General features: G+C 30.5%; 2 protein-coding genes and 1 long non-coding RNA gene across 3 annotated transcripts; 2 read left to right on the top strand and 1 right to left on the bottom strand.

Moving 5' to 3' along the window:
* The first annotated feature begins 3,163 nt into the window (after positions 1 to 3,163).
* LOC130015381 (uncharacterized) lies at positions 3,164 to 6,736 on the top strand. Its single transcript, XR_008790540.1, has 3 exons — positions 3,164 to 4,445; positions 5,987 to 6,062; positions 6,511 to 6,736. It is a non-coding gene; the product is annotated as an uncharacterized LOC130015381 (long non-coding RNA).
* Positions 6,737 to 14,330: 7,594 nt separating this feature from the next.
* On the top strand, positions 14,331 to 18,138 carry LOC126678035 (threonine dehydratase biosynthetic, chloroplastic). The gene is made up of 9 exons (XM_050372895.2): positions 14,331 to 14,858; positions 15,389 to 15,568; positions 15,658 to 15,927; positions 16,072 to 16,278; positions 16,549 to 16,797; positions 16,883 to 16,953; positions 17,180 to 17,297; positions 17,443 to 17,577; positions 17,674 to 18,138. Exons 1-9 carry the CDS (start codon positions 14,406 to 14,408, stop codon positions 17,812 to 17,814), a joined length of 1,824 nt encoding a protein of 607 aa, XP_050228852.1. The 5' UTR covers positions 14,331 to 14,405; the 3' UTR covers positions 17,815 to 18,138.
* Positions 18,139 to 19,032: 894 nt separating this feature from the next.
* LOC126679393 (soluble inorganic pyrophosphatase PPA1-like) lies at positions 19,033 to 22,008 on the bottom strand. The gene is made up of 9 exons (XM_050374410.2): positions 21,898 to 22,008; positions 21,347 to 21,490; positions 21,214 to 21,242; positions 20,680 to 20,745; positions 20,021 to 20,128; positions 19,854 to 19,919; positions 19,646 to 19,766; positions 19,411 to 19,492; positions 19,033 to 19,255 (listed from the first exon to the last, which is right to left on the bottom strand). Exons 2-9 carry the CDS (start codon positions 21,468 to 21,470, stop codon positions 19,213 to 19,215), a joined length of 639 nt encoding a protein of 212 aa, XP_050230367.1. The 5' UTR covers positions 21,471 to 21,490; positions 21,898 to 22,008; the 3' UTR covers positions 19,033 to 19,212.
* Between the last annotated feature and the right edge of the window lie 2,045 nt (positions 22,009 to 24,053).

Raw genomic sequence — 24,053 nt, 5'->3', positions numbered from 1 at the left:
ACTACTGCGGAATTAGGATTCGTGTCTTGTCTTTTAAACGTCATCATTTGTTTTCAAACCTTCAGCCTACATCCTATAGGTGATGTATGTCAGTCCTTATTTGGTATTGATGCTTTGATTGACAATTTATTTCACTTGGATGTTAATTGATGTATTTTATCATTATGAGATTATTTCACTTGGGTGATTATAATTGCTTTTGATTTCTCGGGAAATCATAGGTTGGTAAATTTTCCTAAAGACTCATACTTGGGTATGATGTTGTTTGATAAAACTTGTCGTTTATGCCTAAAACGATTTAGAATTTATGGTAATGTTACAGTTATTTTACGTGATGCGTTGAACTGCTTTTGCCTTGTTAATAAAGTACATCTTGGCTTTGGCCTCAATTGTTGATGTTAAATGTGATCGTATGTTGGGCGTTAGCCTTGTTTTTCAATTAAAGAGATTTTGGGTTAAACCTTAAAACGTGTTTGATGGTCATGCATTGTTTGACCACATGTTGATTTAAAGATTTTTATCGAGAATATTGTTTTATCCGATTTGTGTTTCGACATAGAATTATAAGAGAAGTTTAATTTTAAATTCTTAAAAAGATGGTTTTTGGTTGAGTTGCCAGTAAATATTTTGAAATATTATGTTTGGCCTGGTGTTAACAAGCGATGGTTTCAAATGATATTTTATGAGATAAATCATTGTTTTAAGAATTTAACGTTGAAGTTATTTTATCATGTTGTAGTATGCCAGCATTTTAAATTTTTGGGATTTACAGAATAGATGTTTGAAATCAAAGATTTCTCACTTGAGTTTTAAATTACCGTTTAGCGGTTGGTTTAAATTGAGCTCCCAAAATTTGAAGGGATGGAAATTTTATTAAAATACTTTTCCGGATTTACAAATATTTTAAATACGTTTTATAAACGATTGTTTTGGGTTCGACTTGGGTCACCCAAATTTAGGAGTTGAGCTTGGTAGTTGTAATGACTCGGCTAGCTCGATAATTTTATTGTCTGAGATACTTGGGTATCCGTTTTAAAGCAACTGATTAATAAGAAGAGATTTTTACAAAATGTGATTTTGTTTTAACCTTGGGGCTCAGCAAAATTTGGAAGTTTTCGTATTTGATTTTAATTTCAAAACGAATTTTGAAGCGTACTATTAAAGGACGATATATTTACATGGTAAATTTGTAATGAGATTTCAAGGAAATGTTGTGGCATATCCTGATTTGTTTTAAGAATGCTTGAGTTAATTGTGTTCAATGGCATGGTTTCGTGGTTTACGATTTTCAGATTTGTTATCTTGTGAACATTATTTGTGTTTTATAACTCGCTTGTCTGTTGGACTAAGTTGATTGTTTTAGTTTTGTCTCTTCGTGCGGTGTAGCACGTGAGATGATCTAATCATGTGGTTATGGTTGCCTTACCTCGATGTATAGTTTTGACCTTTGAGTAAGATCTTCTTTTAGATCTTGTTTCTCTTTTGTTCGGTTTTGGGTTGCGCGGGGCTTTGCTGTTTCTGTTTCGTGGATCGAAACCTTGGGGTTTCGATATCGAGGATTACGAGGGAAGTACTTCCTTCGGATTGGCTGATGATATCTGATTATCCTAGATCGGATATTGAAAACTCTGAACCGAGAAGATAGACCGGTGTATTAATACACTGCTGTTTCCATCAAGTCTGAGGATGTGATGCAGGAGCTGGCGGTAAATTTTATAGGAACGTATTTTATGTGCTATTTTCTTTGGATAATCTTAGTCTGGATTGAAGTTAGTTAGATACTTTTTATAGTACTAGAGATGTAATAAAGTTATTTAGATGAGTTGCCTTATAGCATCGAGTGTTGCTGATTTGAGAAATATTTTGAGGTTATCGAGTGCACATCTCATAGAGTGTAACGTCTAGCAAATATTTTATTGGGAAATGGATTTCAAAGGTTGAATTATTGAAATTTTTGAAATATTTTCAAAACGTAATTATGCCCAGACATATCATGAACATACATTTTGAATGTCACGATTAGGTTTGCATTGAACACTGAGTATGTTCACTAAATAAAAGGTAAATTAATAATTGATACATGCATAATAGTACATGCATCACATGCATAAAAATGATTAGGGTTGGATGCAACTCTTTGGGGATGAGAGATGTCATCACCCTGGCACACAATTATGTAAAAATGAATTTTACCGATAAAGTGGTTTTGAGGAAAAAAATATTTTGGAACAAACTCGCGAGTCACATAATGATAAATGTATCTATAAAGTTGATGGATTTCAAATGTTTTTGAAATTATTATTTTTACCGAAAGATAGCTAGACAAATACTCTGTGTGATTGAGGTAAATTAAGGACGATTGCGTTGCAATGATCAGTTCTATGTTATTTGAATAATTGTGTTTCGTAGGAATTAGTATTGGATATAAGGTTGCACTCGAGTTATTGTTGTAATAAGTGTGATAGGATTTTGAGGTCGGATGAAAGGCTTACGTGTTAGCTTCCAATTTAGGATTTGAGGGTTGTGGGATTAAGCGATTTGGTTATACTCTACGTGTGTGTATACGCCGTGATATTAAAAGAAGTTTGTTTTTAAATATTTGAGTTTGTTCAAATGTTTTGGTTTACTCATATAGAGTTGTGTGAATGAGGTGATTTTCATTACAAATGTTTTTTTTCCATTTTGAAAAAAGCATAAAAAAATTTAGCAAGTTTGATTTAAAGAGAATAAATTTTTTGTCAATTGAACGGTTTCACAGATTTGCAGATTTTATTTCAATGTAAGGTGTAACTGCGAAATTCAAAATACAAATATTTTGAAAATTTTGATGTGTTTACAAACTAGAGGATTTTTTTTCTCGCAACGGTAAAAATATTTTAGTTTTGAATATAAAAGAGGGTATAAGTTGTTAGAGTCTTTTAAAAGAGAAGTGGAAAATATAAATAAAATGTTTTGTGCTTTGGAAATTTTGTTTCCTGTAAGTTTGACTTGAGCATAACCAATGACCCGGTTAATGGTGAATTTGATCTAGATGATCTTTCGTTTGCGAGGTTACAGTTATATTTGGTGGATTAATTTTAAGAATTTCAGTTTGGTATGATTATATAAGTTAGCTGATTCGAGGTTCGAGGATCGTGGTAAATAGGTTTCGCCAACTAGGGTTGGTTGGTCGATTTTTTTTTGATTGATGATATGATTATGAAATGTTTAGATATTGTTTTTATCGGCTGTCAAACCTTTTGTGTGTGCCACGTGATATTAAATTTGTGTAATATATGTGGGATGTGGTCAATGTAGGCTTTATACTTTCGAAAGATTGGAAGAGTCTTTCTGGATGGTTTGTTGTTTAACAATTTGGAACTCTGGTTATCATGAGTTAAATTGGTGTACTCTTGGAGTGTTTGTGATATCGTGAGTCTGATTCATTAAGGTTGTTCGTCTTGTGGAGAGTCATATCTAGTCGATATATTAGACTTGGTCATTCATTTGCTATAACGGGTTATTTAAATGTTTTTGATATGGGACACTTGGTGTCGAGTTGTTATATATGCATGATCTTTATCAGTTGGGATTTCAAGATATTCCTTTAGTTTCAATTGAGTTGGTCATTCAGTTGAGGAGTGCACTTAGGAGTCAGAGCTCGTTATGCAGAATTGCTATATTTTCTATCCTTATGATACATTGCAATTATTCCTTGTTTGTTTATTTCGGTTGTTATGTGCGCTCTATTTCGTTGTTTTGTGCATTTATGTTTTGTGTTAAAAATCGAGGACGATTTTGTTTTTAAGTTGGGGAGAATGTAATACCCCGTATTTTTCTCGTTATGTTTTTACTTGATTTCGGATTGGTTCTTGCATTGAGACACCTTGATTGAGCCTTGTTTTGTATCTTGTATGTTACACATATATCGTGTGGGTATTAGATATTGATTCGATTCATTTTCGGGTATTTATTGAAGTTGTTTTCCCATGTTTTCCAAAACTGCCATGTGTTAGTAAAACGTTGATATCTCACAATTGAACGGTCGGATCGGGCTCATCTTTGGATATATTGTTCCTAAGAGGATTTACTAAAATCTGGTCGGTTGGATTGTTATTTGGAGGTTTCTAACTCTAAAACTACCTTTTAAACCGTGGGCTTTAATTGCAGCCCAAGTAAAGCCCACAGGAGTCTATAAATAGACCCCTTAAGTTGCAAACCCTAGCCCCCATTAATCTCCAAACCCTAAAAACGAATTTCTTCACTTAAAGAACTTGATTTCTTCTTTCTAACAAGTCCGGATGTGATTCATTCCGCTAAGAATATGATTTTACATCCTACTCGCAAGATCTACGCGATTTCTACGTTGTGTTCTTCGTTGGAGGCTTGTGGATTAAATTAAATTCGGTCCAGCCCCTTGAACCTTGGGTTAATACATTATTTATCTTATTGTTCATCATCCTTAGGTATTGTTTTCATATCCATTTGATTCATGAATTCATTGCTATGTGATTTTGCCTAGAAATGCATAATATAGGATTTTAATGAAGTGAATTGTTGCTATTGTCATGCCATGCTTATGCTACTGAGTTTGTATGGATAAAATGATGGTTTGTACATATATAAACTGATGTTACATGTTTTGAAAAGCGTTTGGCATGATTCATCAATGTTAGGATTTTTCTAGCAATTGTTGTATTTTAATCGATTTACTGGTTTGAATCTATGAAATTGAGATTCTATGCTTAGGTTACTGATATGTATGATATGTTTGATGGATTTGATGTTTATGAACTGATCTTGTTGGTTGTATCAACACTTTGGCATGCTCTCGATTGTTTTAGCTGAAATTGCGTAAAATGCTGAATTTGGGTTCTTTAAGAGTTGTAATTGCATAAATGTTTTGCGATGATGTACCTACTGTTCTAAGATGATATATATGATGTTTATATGATTTAGGATCAGTGGCTATATGATTTGGGTTGTCGAATGCATGATTTGGTTTGTTTAGCATGTTTAGGCAAATTCTAGCGAAAATGCGTTATCGATTGTTTAAGGGATGTTGGCATGAGTTTAGATCTGAGTTGGTTTGGTATTTTGAAATTATGTATGATATACTACTGATCTAAATGAGTTTGGGAGTTTGAATTATAAATGTTTTGGTACGTGTTGGCTTAGTTTGCAAACTAGCTAGTTTTACACTAAAATGCTTTGATTTCAGATTCGATGCTTTGTAATGACTTAAGATCTGAATTACTTTCATATTATTGATTATGGCATGTATATGAACTGATCTAAGGTGTTTTGTTTTGGCGATTCATGTTTGGTCTAGTTTTGGGCTAAGTGCCATGAATTCTTAATTGGCTTGATGTCGTGAAAAATACATTAATTGATTGCAAATGTTTTGCTATGACATGTGTTATATAAAATGTGATTATTAAGCATGATAGGGCTGTTGTATATTGGTGTTTTTCTTATTTGGTTGTGTTTGTCCTTTGCGAACTTTTATCGAATTATAATCATGATGCTATACTTGGGTTTTAATGTTTAATTTGAATTCCCTTATTTCTCTAAATTGAAACTTTGGTATATTTAAATGATTCCGGACTTTAAACGAATTGTTTTACTTTGGTTGGATGTTTGGTTCGGGTTAGACTTGGGTCGCCCAATTCGTGAGTATAGGCTTGGCAGTTGTGATAACTCGGCTAGCTCACCACTTTGGTTTAAACTTGGTTTTATGATTTTAACTAAGTTATTGAAATGGTTTTCCGGATTATGTTTTAAAAGTGGGAACTCAATTGGACTTGACTATCGTATGACTTTGGTTATGTTGAATATGTATGATTACTCTACTTCGGTTAATGCTTGACATTTTGGCTAAATATGTGTAGTTACATATTGATGGTGTGTACTTTGGATTGGTTGATATCTGTGCTAGTCCTACGTGTTGTCTAGTACTCTCTAGAGTTAGGGGATGATATTAATTATGTTTTATGCCTTCTTTTAGACACGTCGACTGCTCGTGCTTCGGAGTCGAAACAGGTTTAGTTGCTTGCCAGGTTTTTCACGTGGATTTGCAAGCAGTGAGTTTATATCTCTATTTACCTCTTTATTAAGCAAATGTATTATTTTATATATATATATATATGTATAAGCAGCTTTTGAACTGTTTCCGGCATTGTGGATTTGATTTGGAACGTGCTACTCGATGGGCATCATCGGGACTGCGTGCGCACCGGTAATGATTATGGTATTGAGGTAGGTTTGAGATACGTCTCACCTTAGTGAGGGCACCGGTGGAAGATACGTCTCCCGGGCTCACTATTTATTAAGTGATAGTCGGGGATCGGTTATTGAGATACGTCTCACCGACACGACAATGGATTTAGAATTGTGGTTTAGGGTTTCATTGATAATCCATAATGAAAATGTTTTATTAAACGTTTTAAAGGTTTTTAACTTAATAAATGTAAATGGTTATATAAACTCTACTCAGTAAATCTGACCCCGTTGTTTTCCCAATTTTTCCAGGTTTATGATTTGAAAGCTGGTCCACTCCGATTCTTTTGATTCCTCGGAGGTTTTTATGTTATTTAAACTAGTTTCTGTTTTCAAACTCTTAGACCGCAGTAGAACTAGTTATTTATTTCATTTGATACTACACTTTGGGATTGTCGATATATTCGATTATTATATTTGGCATGATTACTCTGGATTACGATATTGTTATATATAAGGCATGATGTTGAACATTTAAGATATTGAAGTTATTTATATTAGAACTGTAGTATAAATTGCTAGACTTAGGTTGGAGTCTCGGTTGCCCCCGAGCAGTTTTCTGCAGGTTTAAATGATTATTTGATTTCCGCGAGGCTTGCTACGGGTTTTGGTACAACCATACCCATACCCTAGCGCCGGTCTCGATTCATGAAAATGGGTTGTGACAACTGTAAAGGTCGTGAGTTCAATTCCTCACACAAGTGTTCTCCTTCCCAATTATAAAAAAAACAACAATAATGTATATAAAAAATATTAAAAATATTAAAAAAATAAAAGAAAAATTGAAACAGATTACAGATTTATTAAATTTGGTTGATTTTTGGTTGATTTTACAATCGGTGAAAAAGACGATCGTGAATGCAAAAGATATTCTAAAAATAAAATATAAAGATAAAATATCGATACATTAATTCTGTGTCTAGTCGAATTTCGTGTAACTCGAAATACATCTCGAATGTAATTATATGAGCTAGAATACAATCAAAATCTTGAATTTATTAAATTCAAGTGGAGTCGAAGCTTAATTAAATCAAATAATATTTGGTTTTCTGTAAGATGGCCGCCTTATTCCATCAGTCAAACAAAGTCTTGCTCGTAGTTTTAATTGTAGTTTATCTCATTTGTTAATGACAGAATAGGACGAAAAAAATAATTTGGATTCTGGACTTTATTTTGTTGTCGTCTAAATGTAAGACCCCATAAGTACACACTGTTGGAATCTTAAAGCTTTATTTTTTCAGGTCAAGACAATTTGCGGTAGGTGTAGTTATTTTGGATGGTTCTTTCATCTCTTCTCTTTAATTGTCAATTTTTATAAAATATCTAATAAAAATATTAGTAAAATTTCATATTAATGATAGAATAATCTTACATGAATATACCTTTTTTAAAATTAATACACAAATATACTTAAAGTCTAGATATTAATAAATGTTCCCTACTTCACTAATTAAAATAAAAGATAACAATGAAATATTTTTAAAATTTATCATTAAAACTTATAATGGACATGTATTTTAAAACAATAAGAATTTTTAAAATGAGCATTTAGAAAAGAACATGGGGAATATAAAAAAAAATTCCAATTATATTCACGGCAAGAAGCGGAACTAAATATTTAAATATTACAAATTTAATTTTTTTTCCACTTTATCCACCTTAAACTCAAATATTTTATCAATTTTTGTCATCTTAAAAACTTTCCCATAGAATATTATCCATCTTATAAAATATTTGTGGGACCGCCATTGTTAATAGCTAATAAATTATTTTAGTATGAAACACATTACATGCATAATTTACTCTACATTTATCTATTAATTTACAACAAAATAAGTAATAATTTTTTTAAGATAAGTATTCATATATTTTTAGAGTTATAATAAATATTAAAATATATTTATAAAAAGCATAAAATTTTACATGGAAATTAATTTTTTTTGAGGGAACATGGAAATTAAAATAATCAATTATTACCGCCAATTAAATTAAAAATACAAATATGTATTATTATTTGTGAACGGAAAAAATAGGTGTTTACATTATTATAAATATTTGAATAAAATAGGTCAGCAAACACCAACCGCCGCCTCCAATATCAAATTTTAGTAAATGTTTTAATAATTTAATGGATCTAACTCAGATTTATCACTTCATTAAATTATATATACATATCTTTATTTATGCTCTGTATATTAATTATTTTTTGTTGTGGTTGTATGTTTTCTTCAATTATTATGTGAACTAGTATAAATTTTACTTTTTAATGTGATATTTAAACTAGAACTAAACTAAATATAATCATTTGGACTATAATATCACAAAACATAATTACTTAATATTTATAGTGTAACAAATAAAATAATAACCTTTCGTTTTTTTACATTATATTGTTTAAAAAAAAGAGACAAAATTGCCGAAAAACTGACTGGGGCTGAATTGAAAAAAAAAAAAAAAACTTATTTCGTAACATTTTCAATATTAAAATAAAATCTTTATAGAAGTGAAATATTAATATTTATTTTGCCAATATTCCTACTTCTGCTACATTTTCCTCAACTAACATTACAGCCTCATCAAACAATTCTTCTTCTTCTTTTTGTCAAAATTAGTAAATCTCATTAAACTCTTCCCAGTGCAGCCCCAACGATCAATACAACTTTCATTAATAGCACAACTAGTATGTACAATAATGAACCCAGCCCACCCTACATTATTATAAATTTTTGAAAACTAACATGTTTTCTAGAAACAATTGTAACAGTACTTTTGTTGATTTATTTAACCTAAACTTAAACTTTTTTTTATTAATTGCGATCAAATATTCATATTTACGCTTTTAAAAATTAGATACAAAATTAAATTTGATTGTAATTGATAACATACCAAAAAAAGTTGAGTTTAAAAATAGCAATGGCACTCAAAATTTTAGTCATAACTAAAAAGATAAATTAAATTAGACATAATTATCAAAATTACGAGATTTGATTGCAGTTAATAAAAATGCAAAAGTTTAGATTTAAGAAATAGTTTGAGCTTTTTCTATTGGCTCAGTACATCGTGTGACCCCCTAAACTTGTACTCATTTATCCATCTAATTGTTCAATTTCCGTTTAACCTATCTGACATTTCAACTTGTAAATTTCTCTTGTTTAATCTCTGGAAAAGAGAGTGCATCATAAATGCGTCCATGTGGCAAAAAAATGTTGACTAGGCAAAAAAAAGAGAATGCATTACATTATCATATGAAACTGTTTTATCATAAAATTACAATAAATATTATCATCTACTTATCATAATATTATCATATAATTATCATAACACATTATCATCTCGGTATCATATGATAATATTATGATAACGACATAATAATATTATGATACCAACATGATAATCAAATATTATTTTATGCAAAAAATCTTTTTTTCTACAATATTACTATAAAGACATGATAATGCAGTGATAACGACATATGATAATCATACACTAATTTTTTGCAAAAAATAATTTTTTTTCCAGCTGAAAATCGTTTTTTATGTAGATTTTCATATATGAAAATTTAAAATCAATTTTTTAAGTTTATAAGTTAAAATAAATCGTAAAACTTACAAAATCGATAAATTAAATATGAAAAAGCGGCAGAACGACGGCAGAGTGATGATGGAGCAATGGCGGGAAAATAATGAAAAAGAAGAGAACAAAAATGAAGAAAAAAAGAAGAAACAGAAAAAAAATGAAAAAGAAAGAGAGAAAAAAAGAGAAAAGGACAAAAAATGATGACATGTGTTGAAAATGACATGTGAGTAAAAAAAATATTTAGAATAAAAAAGTAATAAGAAGTAGATATTATAATAATTAAAACATATTTTAGATTAAAAAAATAATAATATTAAAAGGGTGAGGTGTTTTTTCTATCATTTCCTAGTTGAGGTAGAAAATCATATTATTTTTAAAAAGAGAATATATTTTTTTATCTTTTTCCAAAACCGAGCGTTAATTACGAGACCAGTATAGAAGGGTAGCAGTCTGAAGTTGAGCGAGCTCGGTCCAAAAAAATAAATAAAAACTTTTAAAAGGTCTATATTTGAGTAAGAGACTCATTAGAAGAAAATGAGTTAGAATAGGTTTCGTTTATGCTTATCAATAAAAGAGTCGGACTTTAATAGGATTAGGATTATTGTTAGGACTAGTGAGTTATAAATAGCTGAGCCATATTTATAATCAGGTTACATATACATTTTTATCAAATAAACAAAACAACAAGTTCAGACTTTTGTCCCAATTTCCGGATTGATCTTAGATTAGGAGTAGTTTTTGATATCATTCTTACATGAACATTCGCGGTTCCTAAAATTGATCCTAATATCATTAGTTTGAAAAGTTGCTTTAATCACACCCTATAATTATTACTTGTGTATGATCCGATTAAAGCATCAAACTGTAAAAAATCTATTAAATAATTTAAATATTCGAGTTTGGATTTATATCTAGCAAACATAATCATAAAAAGGTAAAAATATATAAAGCTATAAATATTTGCGGAACAAAGCCAAAAAATATAATTTTTATAAATGATTACTTTATAGGGGTATAGGATGATCCCGGGTGGCTAATCCAAGAGCAGGTTCTGCGGCTCGTTACACCAATTATGAATAAGATTTCAAATTTCATCAACCAAAAGAACATATTTATATATTATTTTTTCTAATCAAACACTATATAATTAAAATCGCTAAATTTATATCAATCTTTGTTGATTTCAAATAAACATATATCAAATAAAACATAAAAAGATGAAAACAATCACAAATTTATAAAATTTAACACCAAAGGTTATAATATACAACACAAAGACAAACACATGACTATAATAAAAAGATGCAATGTTAAATAAATTCATAAATTGTACATATTTTCTCAATTTAATCACGAATTTTAAAACGTTTTAATTGTATGCATGGACTTACATTTTATCTCAATTCGATACATATGATGATATGACACTCACTTATCGGTGTAATTTTGTTGAGGTGGACATTACTCGTGTATCGAATTAAGAAAAAAAAAATGAGTTCATGCATATAATTAAAATGTTATAAAGTTCGTGATTAAATTAAAAAGGTCTAATTACTTAAAAACTACCCACTTTATTTTTTTTTTTCATTTATACCATGATCTAGGAAAAAGTTCAATTGTACCCTATTTTCAATTTTTATGTTCCATCTCTATCCTAATGAATTGAATTGACATATTTTTCTTTAAAAAAGAGTTTAAATTAGTCCTTCATTTCTATTTTTCCAAATAAAAAAAGTATGATATAATCCTTCTATTTAGTTATTTTTAATATTTTCATCCTTACATCAATTAAATTGTCAAATTTTTTAATTTTGGGATACAGATGAAACATAAAATCGAAAATAGAATATAATTAAAAACAATTCTAGGTCATGATATAATGAAAAAAATTATAAGATGGATGGTTTTTAAATAATTAGGCCAATTTAAAAAATTGTATGCATTTTTATAAGATTATCCTAATAAAAAAGATAAAAAAAATAATTATAAAAAAAAAGATAAAAAAATAACTAATTTTTATAAAAGAAAGTGGCGAATGGTCATATATAAGACACAATATCAAGTTAGAGTAGACACCGAGCACGAAAGGAAAGAAAAAGCATTTCCTATATCTCAAAAGGAAGATACTCCTTCTTCGGTGGCTGTTGTTTCAGCGAACAACACAACCTTCCACTGCGCTTACCACTTCACTTTAACAGCCCAACTTTTAATGCTAGATAGACTGATTTACCTAGTGTAATCCAATTAATGTGTTAAGTTTTACTAACGTTACCATACTAATTAATGAAACGTTTTAAGAATTTTAAAGAAAAAAATGTTACCAAATTTTAATATACAAATCATTCAATATATTAAATACACCAATTTTTCTATAAAAATTAAAATAAATATTATAAGTAATGTTACCAAATTAAATATATAGTAATTAAAAAAACGTGAAAGTTTCATAAAAAAACGTTATATGATTATAAGAGTTTAGAAAAGAATGTTATTAAATTAAATGTATAGTAATTCAGAAAAAAAAAGTTATCAAATTAGATGTCAAAGTGATTATAAGTGTGTCATGTGTCAATTAATGAAAAAAAATATTCTGTTTTTACGGAACACCCAAATACTAATTTATAAAAAACTAGTTTGATGTATATGTGCGTTGCACGTGATTTATAATTTTATTATTTGTCATAATTTATATTTGAGATTGTTGAATATAATTTTTTAATTATATATATATTGGAATTTTATATTTGAAATTGTTACACATGATTTTCTTTTTTTCTTTTTACATTTATCGTCATTTAAATTTATACTATATATAATTTAAAAATTAAATTAAGAATATAAATAAGCTGATATATAATCATACAAAGAAAACAAAACATAAAATTTATTAGTCGCAAAATATTTTCTTAGATCTATTTTTTGCAACTCCCAAAATTTTACATAGGTATGTTCGTAAACCTATTTGAAGTCTAAATAATATTTTTAACTTATCTAATTCTGTTTTAGGTGTGATATACATTGTTAATTAATATAGTGATTATTAATATGATCTGTTAATTTATTATTTATAATAATTAATATAAATTTTATATGATAAATCATACATATATATATATATATAATTTATTAATTAATCATATTTGAAATTGTTGAACATAATTTTTTTATTTTTATTTTTATATTTATATAAATAAGTCAAAACATATAAAAAGCTCGATATTATTATTCACAGATTATAATGTTGTGTATTTGATTAGGATCATGAAAGATTTTTAAGTGCTTGACTAGGATTATAAATTTTTTCTAATAGTTAAAGTAAAGAAGATATGTAGATAATTTTTATCTTCATGTAAGTGTTAGTAATTGATTAAAATTTTAAAATATTTTTAATAGTTAAATTTTATAAATTATGTAGAGAGTATTTTTGTTCATAAATGAAATTGATAATTATAAAAAAAATTTAAGTGCTTGATGAGGATTATAAAAAATTTTAATAGTTAAAGTAAAAAGAATATATAGAAAATTTTTATTTTCATGTAAGTGTTAGTGATTGATTAATAGTTAAATGTTATAAATTTTGTTGAGGATATTTTTGTCTATAAATAGAAGTGTTTTCTCCATTAATACACTTTTACATATGTAATAGATAAGTCATATGTATAATTTTTTATTAATATTTATTATGGTTTATATTTGAAATATTTTTTTATTATTTATCATTATTTATATTTAATATTATTTAAATATAAAAATAAAAAATGAAAATTGAATCAATAGCATAGATACTCTAATGTATATAGAAATAATTCATATATTGAAAGATTACAATATTATATATTTTATTAGAATTAAAAAAGATTTATAAGTGTTTGATTAAAGAGTTTTTTAAAGTTGAGAGAATATATAGAAAGTTTTTATGTATATAGAAGTGTTAGTAGTTGATTAAAATTAAAAGAAATTCATAATAATTAAAATCTATAAATTATAAAAGAGTATATTTATCCGCAAATAGAAATGTGCTTTCTGCAAATACATTTTTATATACGTTACAAATGAATTTAAATTTCCTCAAATTTAAATGAATTTGAGAAGGTCATATTTACGATGTACACCGTTCATTACAAAATGAATGATGTAAATAATTTGATTAAAATTATATTCTTTTGATCTCCACCGTTTATTTTATAATAAAACAATATAAAATTTCTATCGTTTATTTTATAATAAAATAATATAACCCTCTCAAGTTCAAAATAAATTTAAGGAAATCCCGATCTGTTACGGATATAGAAACAACCACCAAATTTAAAAAACGGAATCCCACACAACGGATGTGCCATATCATTTTTACAACAAGCCAATAACAATTTGAGATAGGGAATCTTTATTTATTATTTATTTTTTTATCATTAAATATTTGCACATGACTAACGCTTCATTGGTTTGTTACATGAATGACGTGGCGCAACCGTTGCGTTGTATAATTATTCGATTTGTAATCTCCTTGCATTCTTATAAGCAGCCAACACTTTAAAGCCAGTCTTTACAACTCTTCTCTCTCTAAACACAACATGGAAACGTTCCGTTTGACACCTTCACACGCGCCACTCCTCCGTCACAACCACCGTGTCCAATCAACACCCAAAACACTCTCCGGCCACCGCAAAACACCATTAAAACCTTTCATAAATGCCGCAATTTCAAAACAAGCAGCACAATTACCACCTTCAACTGCCACACCATCCCCCAGCACCGCTGCCGCCTCCGCGCCATCATTGTCTACATCTGCACCTAAAAAAGTGTCGTCAAATTCCCTTCAATACCCTCCCGGATACCTGGGGGCAATACCTGACCGTACAGTGAATAATAGTAATAATGATATAATAGGGGCGATGGGTTATTTGACGAATATTTTGTCGTCTAAAGTATATGATGTCGCTATTGAGTCTCCTTTACAATTCGCCCCTAAATTGTCTGAGAAATTAGATGTTAAAGTTTGGCTCAAACGAGAGGATTTACAGCCGGTAAAGTTTCTATCTTTTTTACTATTTACTATTTGGGTACATATTGTAAGTTAATTAAAGTTTGAGGCTAGTAAGTTAATTAAAAATATAAAGATTGAAGCTTTAGTTTTACTTTTCTTGAGGGGTTTGTTGAATTTGAAATTAGTTGTCTATTTTTGAGTTAATTGAGGATACAATTTAAGGTGAAAGATGATCTAGGCTTCTGGGTTTGCAATGTGATCCTTAATGGTTAGTGGCGGACTCATGAATTTTTTATTTGGTGGACAAGATTGTACTGAAAGTTTGTATGATGAACAAAGTTTGACAAAATATAAATTTTAAGGTGACAATACTATAAATTTTATGGTAGGATTTTATATTCATATTTTTAAGAGATTCAAAATAATAAAGTGGACAACTGCCTACCTGAAGCTCTTCTTAATTCCGTCCCTGCTTATGGTTGAATTAGAATGCAAGTCTTGAGTTTGCTTCTGACATTGTTATTTCACTTACTTTGTTCAATACCCTCTTGTCAATTATCTGGTTCTCAGGTTTTCTCGTTTAAGTTACGCGGAGCTTACAATATGATGGCGAAGCTTCTGCAAGAACAGTTAGATAGAGGCGTTATTTGCTCATCAGCTGGAAATCATGCTCAAGGTGTTGCATTAGCTGCAAAGAAATTAGGCTGTAGTGCAGTGATTGCTATGCCTGTTACTACTCCTGAAATCAAGGTACAACTTTTGGAATTTTAACTTTATGGTTCGACTGTGCGAGTTTCGGTTCTTTTAATTGGATTTGTGTATTTTCTTTTCTTTTACAGTGGCAATCTGTTGAGAGACTGGGAGCCACAGTTGTTCTAGTTGGGGATTCTTATGATGAGGCACAGACATATGCTAAAAAAAGGGGCAAAGAGGAGGGTCGGACATTCATACCTCCTTTTGATCACCCAGATGTTATCATGGGACAGGGAACAGTTGGTATGGAAATCATTCGCCAAATGAAAGCTCCGGTGCATGCAATTTTTGTACCTGTAGGGGGTGGTGGGCTAATAGCAGGTATTGCTGCTTATGTAAAAAGGGTTAATCCCGAGGTATGTTAGTCGTTGTGCTGAGTTTTATTGTTTTTTGATTAATATTTAACTTTTATCATGACTTCTGTTGGTAGTGCTACTATTTTCTGCATTTTGGTTTTGGGTGAATTTCTGCTTTTCTTCTAAATTGATTATCAAATTCAGGTAAAAATCATTGGGGTTGAACCCTCCGATGCAAATGCAATGGCATTGTCCCTGCATCATGGTGAGAGGGTGATGTTGGACCAGGTTGGAGGTTTTGCAGATGGTGTTGCTGTTAAAGAGGTGGGTGAAGAAACTTTCCGATTGTGCAAGGAATTGATAGATGGTGTGGTTCTTGTAAGCCGTGATGCTATTTGTGCCTCAATAAAGGTAAGATTTCTTTTATGCTCCAACTTCCTGTAAATTTCTCTTTCATTTTAACACATTTTGCATTTATTAGTTAGCTTCATAGTATAGTTGAGAAGCATAGACACACATGCGCTTGTTGCTCCATTCTGTTCCATGCTCTCTTACCTCCCTTTAAAATAGTATATATTGGAAAATCATTGTGAATTGTATTCCCATGGAGAAATGTTGCTAATCGTGCCAGGTGGCATATTACACTCAAAATGACCCAGGACATTTTTTAATCTGCTGCAGGACATGTTTGAGGAGAAAAGGAGCATATTGGAACCCGCAGGTGCCCTTGCTCTTGCTGGAGCTGAAGCATACTGCAAGTATTATGGCCTCAAGGATGAAAATGTCGTTGCGATAACCAGCGGGGCCAATATGAACTTTGATAAACTGAGGATTGTGACTGAACTTGCAAATGTTGGTAGGCAACAAGAGGCTGTGCTTGCAACCGTTATGCCAGAAGAGCCCGGGATGTTCAAACGTTTTTGTGAGCTGGTTTGTCTTCATTGCTTCAGTTAACTTTTTCTTATTGAGGACTCATATTTTTCCTTTTAAACCTGAATTATATTCTGCTTCTCAGGTGGGACCAACTAATATCTCAGAATTCAAATATAGATGTAATTCTGAAAAGGAGGCCGTTGTTCTCTACAGGTTAGTGACATTTGAAATATCAGGTGGAAAATTAAATGATTCCGCTCATATAGATTAGCACAAGTATTATTATGTGTGGTTGTTTATGCCTCGGAATCTCTGATATTTTATGGAAATTCACAGTGACATTTCTTCTAAATTGCTTGAATGTAGTAACCAGTTTTCTGTTGGTTGTAAACTGTTATGAAGCAGGAGCCTTTAAGTATCTTTATGATATTATGTGCAGTGTTGGCCTTCATACAGTTATTGAAATTCAAGCATTGCAGCAGCGGATGGAATCTTCACAAATGAAAACTTACAATCTTACATCAAGCGACTTAGTCAAAGATCACTTGCGTCATTTGGTAATGATTTTTTTGTTTTATGACGTTCTTGGATTCATGAATCTGAATTTTATACTAATTATCGCAGATTTGTAGTTTGTTCATTCAAATTATTGACTGGCTCCGTGCAATTTTTAAGTTTGTTTGCTATGTATCTCTCTCACAGATGGGTGGCAGATGGAACCTTCAAAATGAGGTTCTTTGCCGTTTTATATTCCCAGAAAGGCCTGGTGCTCTTATGAAGTTCTTGGACGCATTCAGTCCGCGTTGGAACATCAGTTTGTTCCATTATCGTGGGCAGGTTGGCTTCAAAAATCATCTTAATTTCCATAAACTTGAAAAAGTCATTTGGCGGTTATCCAAATTAACTAATCAACTCTTGATTGTTCTCTGGCAGGGTGAAACTGGCGCAAATGTATTGGTCGGAATCCAGGTTCCCGAGAGTGAGATGGATGAGTTCCATAGTCGTGCCAGCAGTGTTGGATATGAGTATGTTATTGTAACCAATGACGGTAACTTCGAGCTTCTCATGCATTAGCTGGAGCCCCCGACTCGAACCTTTTCAAAGCGGGAGTGGAAAAGAGCATACGGTATGGCGTTATTTATGTAGAATCAGGAAATTACTATCCCTATCTATAAAGGGAGGGAAGCTGTACTATACGTCATTTGCTTTGTGATGCTGTGGCTGTCAATTTTGTAACATACGATCCATATACCCTAAATAATAAATGGAGATATTATGCCTTTATGTTTCTGAGTAAATGTATTGCATGTTCTGATAATTTGATGCACAATGAAGTTGTATTTCAGTGACGAATCTGTTTAGTGAACATAAATTGATTTTGGTAAAGATAACAAATTTGATTTTTTTTTAAGGTGATCGAATGAGATACTATTAAAAAGGGACATTGAAGATAGTACAAAATGGTAGATTAAATAAGATTTTTTTTTATTTAAAAGGAATACTAGCTTATGTTTCCATATAATTGAGTGTTGACACAATAAATATTCTCTAAATATTCTAATTTGAACGGCCACATTATTTAAGTTAGATCGGAAATACTTTTTTGAATAAAAATTGAAGTTTGATGATCTTAAAAAATTATTAAAATTTGGTATCATTTTAAAAATAATTCAAAATCTAGTGACTTCCAATATATTTGATCCAATCTTTGACATTAGATGCAGTGAAAAAGATTCTTCTTTTCCTTCGCTTCATGCAGTGATTTGATTTTCTTCTTTGTCTTCCCCTCAACATCGACTTAAATGCCAATTTATCTTCCTGAACTTTTACATACTCTCCTTTTCTTCATTCTAGTATGTTAAAAAAATAATTAAAAATTTATTGAAATGACAAAAATAACCATATGTAAATATTTTAGTCAAATTTGTTAAGAAATACTATATCTTTTTTTTAATAAAATAAATACTATATCTATTCCACTAACTAAAGTAAAAGCCATCAATAGAAAATTCATTTAAATTCTTTAAGATTTGAAATGAACAATTATTTTGGAATAAAAAGAACTTGAAAAGAACATTTAAAAAGGAAGTAACAAGTAACTATAAAACACATTGTTTTTTCATCCAACTAATCTTCTGACTTTTATTAATGCTTAGCCAATTCGCATCGTAAAGTTATTTTTGAAATTGATACATCTAGTCTCACAGATAAAAGTTAAAATATTCAAGATAAAAATTACAAAACTCAAGAGACTAATTAATAATAAAAATTATTAATTGCCGTGCATGTGAGTTTAAGGGGTAATTTGACAGTTAAGAGTACTTTAACATTCATTTTTCTTTTGTTTCAGAACTCAGACATAAATCTCAGCTTAGAACATTTGAAGTATTAGAAGTTCAACAAATCGGCATTCATCGAGAAGTCGAGCCTTAGTACTCAAATTAGCCAACTTATCTCCCAAGTTATTTAAAATCAATGCCTCAAAGTTTCAACGATGTATGATGCATACAGATCCCTGTGCAGCAGCAATACAATTGTGTTAGAGACGCAGTAATCGATTCATTACTTTGAAAACTCTAAGGCAATGTTTAGTTCAGAATTACTCGAGCAAACAGAGGTTGAGAGCTTAAACAAGAAGATAAGCAAGATCAACAAGTCGAAATAACTCACATGGAGTACTTGATGGCATTCACGGCAGCGTCAGCTGGCAAAAAATCTTCCACAACAACTTCCTTGTTCTCATTCTTTTTGTCTGTTATTCGGGTCAAGGATTTAGAAAATACGTGACAGTGAACCAGAGAGTAAAATCTTCAGAAAATTACAGCTGGATAACCAACTCATTCATTTGCAAAACTACTTAATGCATAAGAGATAAGAATGGCTACAAGAAACCCAAAAAGGATACATTCCTCAAAAAAGCGGTGGATTTCAGCTAGACGATGAGGAGGAAGCTCCTTGATGTCAGTATAATGACGGAACTCAGGGTCATCAGCACATACAGCTATAATTTTGTCATCTTTTTCACCCTGAAATTTAATAATTGTGACTAAGTAATTTTCCTTCAAAACTCGAGTTAGACCTCATTAATAGCATAAGAAACATAGTTTTCTTACCTGATCAATCATAGGCATCAGACCAATGGCACGAGCACGAAGAAAAGTACCAGGTAGCACAGGCTCCTATTTCAGGAAAAAAGAAATCCAAGAATCGTTACAGTAGTACTTGAGAGATTAAGAGAGAGGTTGTTTTGAATTTAATAAATCAGGGTTCAAGAAACTACCTGCATCAGTACCAGGACATCCATAGGATCGCTATCCTCACATATAGTTCTTGGAATGAAACCATAGTTGTGTGGGTAAACAACAGATGAGTAAAGAATACGATCAACCTATTCATAAGAATGTTAACTGTTACCTTCTTTATGCAAGAAATTGAACATCCAACTTACATGGTTAACTCAACAAAGACGTAAACTAATTGTATACATACAAAGATGCACTAAGGGTTAATACTAATTAAATTTATTGAAAGTTATGCCTTCACTTGGTAGATCGAAGGAATCCAAAAATTACCAATCTCAAAGCAATGGTCAGAGGGTTCTATACACTAGTTAAGGAGCTTAATAAAAACCATGTATTCATCAAATATCTTACATAGCAAGTATAATTTTGTTAAATTCCCAGGCGTGAAAATCTTGAAAAAGAAAGAAAGATGGGAGATTATCACCAACATCCTAAATCCACAGCATAACAAGCAAGGTTCTCATTCAACCTGATAAGTTTAAAATTGTGTCGATCCTAGTTACTTAACGAACCTGATGATTTAGCTAGCTTGTCATCAAACATGCATTTCAGAGGTAATATATTCCAATTAGAGAAGGACAGCAAATTTTACTAATCAGATGAATGAATAACTGCAAAAGGAAGATGAAAACTGTACTTTAATAAGACCGCTTTTCTTGTCAAGCTCGTACTTAACCTTGCTACCTTTGCCAATTTCAACCACCTGCGATATAAATCTCCATTAAAAAAATCAGCATGCACTCTTCGACAGAAGACTGGCAGCTTAACCTGCATAGAACATTAAACAGCTGGAAATTCTAAACTTATCAATCATGAACCATTCTAGGAGAGCATTGAGAAGTATAGATTGATTAAATCTCGATTTTCAGCATCATTTAATAAGTTGGCCTTACAACTGCTGAGAGCATGCTTAAACACCAAGCACAGCTAGGCCTAAGGTAAGGTTCCATCCCTAAGTCTAGGTTTCATTTCTAAAAGGCATGTCGTGTATCTTCAAGAAGTGCCTTCCATCGAAGTAATCTATACAAGGAAACTTAATTTACTCTTCAAGTACTTGTCTTGGAGCCATACATTTGGTTTGGTCTATATCACCCATATAGATCACGCACCCAAATAAGAGTTCACAACCAACTAAATGAACAACAAATAATAACTAAAAGGAAAAACTTACACAGTTGAAAACTGCTGGAGCACCAGGGCCTGCACAGTTTGTAACCATGATTATCAGAAGACCAAAGAAATTCTTCGTCAGTCGGCTTATTTCGATTCTTATAATTTTATTATACAGTAATAGTAAACCTTACCAATCTCCAAGTCATGCCAGGGGTGAGCAGCAATAGATCTCCGCGACATCGAAGAAAGAATCCTTTCGTTGAGAGCAACTTTTTTGGAGCTTTTCCCACTTGCTTCTCCATCATTGTTAGCCATCTTGACTCTTCAATTCAGCTCTATTAAAAAAACTTAGAAACAAATTAACAGCCATTCCAAGTTGAACAGATTATACAAATTAACAGTCTTTCCAAGTTGAACAGATTACACAACCAAAAAGAACCAAATTTACAATTAACAAAAAACTCCAAATCAAACTTAAAAATACAAGCAAAAAGCTTGAAACTTAAATCAGATATTACAGATTATGAACACTCAAACCGCCCTAAAGTAGAGTGAAATCAATCAAACAAACCCACAAGTTCTATTCTTTTCCAGATTTCCTTAACGGGTTCCATCAGAATCCACTAAATTGCAGACTAAATTAGCTAAAACAAGAAAAAATGAAGTAGAGTAATATAAAGCGATAAATACAAGGACTAAACTGAACAGAAACCATTGAAAGAATATACAATGAACTACTTACAGAGAGAAATGTTCAGCTGATCCGAAATTAAGAAGCGATTCTATAGTGTATGATTTTAGTCTGTTCATTATGGTGAGTGGTGACAAGTTTTTCCACTGCCACTCTACGATGAATTATGGACCGTTGGATGGGAGCAGGTTCAATCCGACGGTTTGTGGATTCTGATATTAGTCAACTTCTGATTTGTTTTCTTGAAAGTAGGAAAATTAATTTCAGGTGGTCTTCTTGGAAAGAAAAAGGTGAGGGTACGTCCTTAAACTTTTAATGAAAGAATAAGTGGACTACTATTTACCGCCCCAAATTACTACCTACCGCCCAACTTTTTACCAAAATACCCCTAAGCCATTTTCAGTTTTTTTTTTAAAAAATCAATTCTCTCAATTCAATTAAAACCCAACGAATACCCGAGCGAATTTATAATAAAAATGTCAAAATCGACTAAAAATAAAAGACGGAATATCCGGTAAATAATCGGTTTTTATTTATTTAATTTTTTAAATTTTTTATTTTTTTTTATTTTTTTTTAATGGACCATCGCCCTCAGATGGCAATGGCCCCATAGGGCCATCGCCATCTCAAGCAGATGGCAGGCAGATGGCCCCATGGGGCCATCGCCAAATCGAGGCGATGACCCCTATGGGCCATCGCCATTTGAGGCCGATGGCCCATTAAAAAATTTTAAAAATTTAAAAAACGAAAAAATTAAAAATCGATTAATTATTAGAGGTTACCGTCCTCTAATTTTAGGTGATTTTGATATTTTTATTATAAATTTGCTCGGTTATTTGTCGGGTTTTTAGTTGAGTTGAGAGGATTGAGTTTTTTTTTAGCTGAAAATGGCTTAGGGATATTTTGGTAAAAAGTTGGGCGGTAGGTAGTAATTTGAGGCGGCGAATAGTAATACCCAAGAATAATTATATTCTTAAATTCTAACTCAATGCGAATTGGTCCTTAAATTTATAAATTTGGTGCAAATGAACCTATTCCAAAATATAACCGGAGTTAGTCTGAAGACCTTACTTGCATCAATTAATAATTATAAGGGTCGAATTTTACTGAATTAAACTTTAAAAATAAAAATATTATTTCATAAAAATTAAAGAGATTATCTATATCGTTTAATCTCTTCGTTCTAATGCAATTGTCAACCTTTTTCTTTTCTTTGACTATAATATTTGTCCGTTTTCAGTAAATCACAAATTATAAATTAATCATCTATATTATCCTTATTTAAAGTCCGTTAATTATCACAAGCAAGTGGTATAATAAAAAGAATAAAGATAAATTTATAAAAATGTAGTAGAATATTAATTGTGTTTTTAAATTGTGTGAAAATGGTAAATTGAAAAATTGTTTGAGAGAGAGAGAGCGTACTAATTTAAAATAAAATTAAGACAACAACAAAATACTACTCAATTTTTTTAAATGCATTATACATATAAAAAAATTATGAAATTACAGAAAATTATGAAATTTATCATTGTTTTGAAGTATAATGAGTAATTAATTTTATTTAATAGAAATATCATTATAGCAAATCAAAAAAAATAAGTGACAACCAATGGTCAATTTTTCTTGTAGTTTCTTAATTTCAAAATAAAAAATTTACATATATTATTTAATATTATTTTATATAGGAATGGCATTTCTAATGATACTCTGAATGATAATAAAATTTCAAATAAATAAACTTTAACTCACAAAATATGAGCTCGTGACAAAATAATTTTGAATTGTGATTAAAAGGAAAAACTTTCAGTTTCTTTGGTAGAAATAAATCCAAAACCAGCAAGAAACTTGGCCTGGTTATGATCATGCATAATGCATTTCACATTTTCTGCTCTTCCAATTTTTCAAAAGGAAAACTGTTTTGTTTTGTTTTTTTGTATATTGAATTCACATTCTATTTTCAGTAACCCAATTCTATACGCATGCAATTTCATACGTCTCTCTTAATTCTTCTTTCAATCAATCAGTTAACGCATAGCATATCATTTTTTAGCTTAAGCCTTGCCGGTAATATTTAAACGAGTTTACATATGGACTAATAATGTAAAAAGATCAAACGTTTAGCGAAAATCCTTGATATATTTTAACGTTTAAATCGTCCTAATAGTGTCCAAAAACATAATAATATTTCAAAAATATTCAACTGT

This window comes from Mercurialis annua, linkage group LG4, assembly GCF_937616625.2.
Source record: "Mercurialis annua linkage group LG4, ddMerAnnu1.2, whole genome shotgun sequence".
NCBI lineage: Eukaryota > Viridiplantae > Streptophyta > Magnoliopsida > Malpighiales > Euphorbiaceae > Mercurialis > Mercurialis annua.
This window is presented reverse-complemented; position numbering and strand designations above follow the sequence as displayed.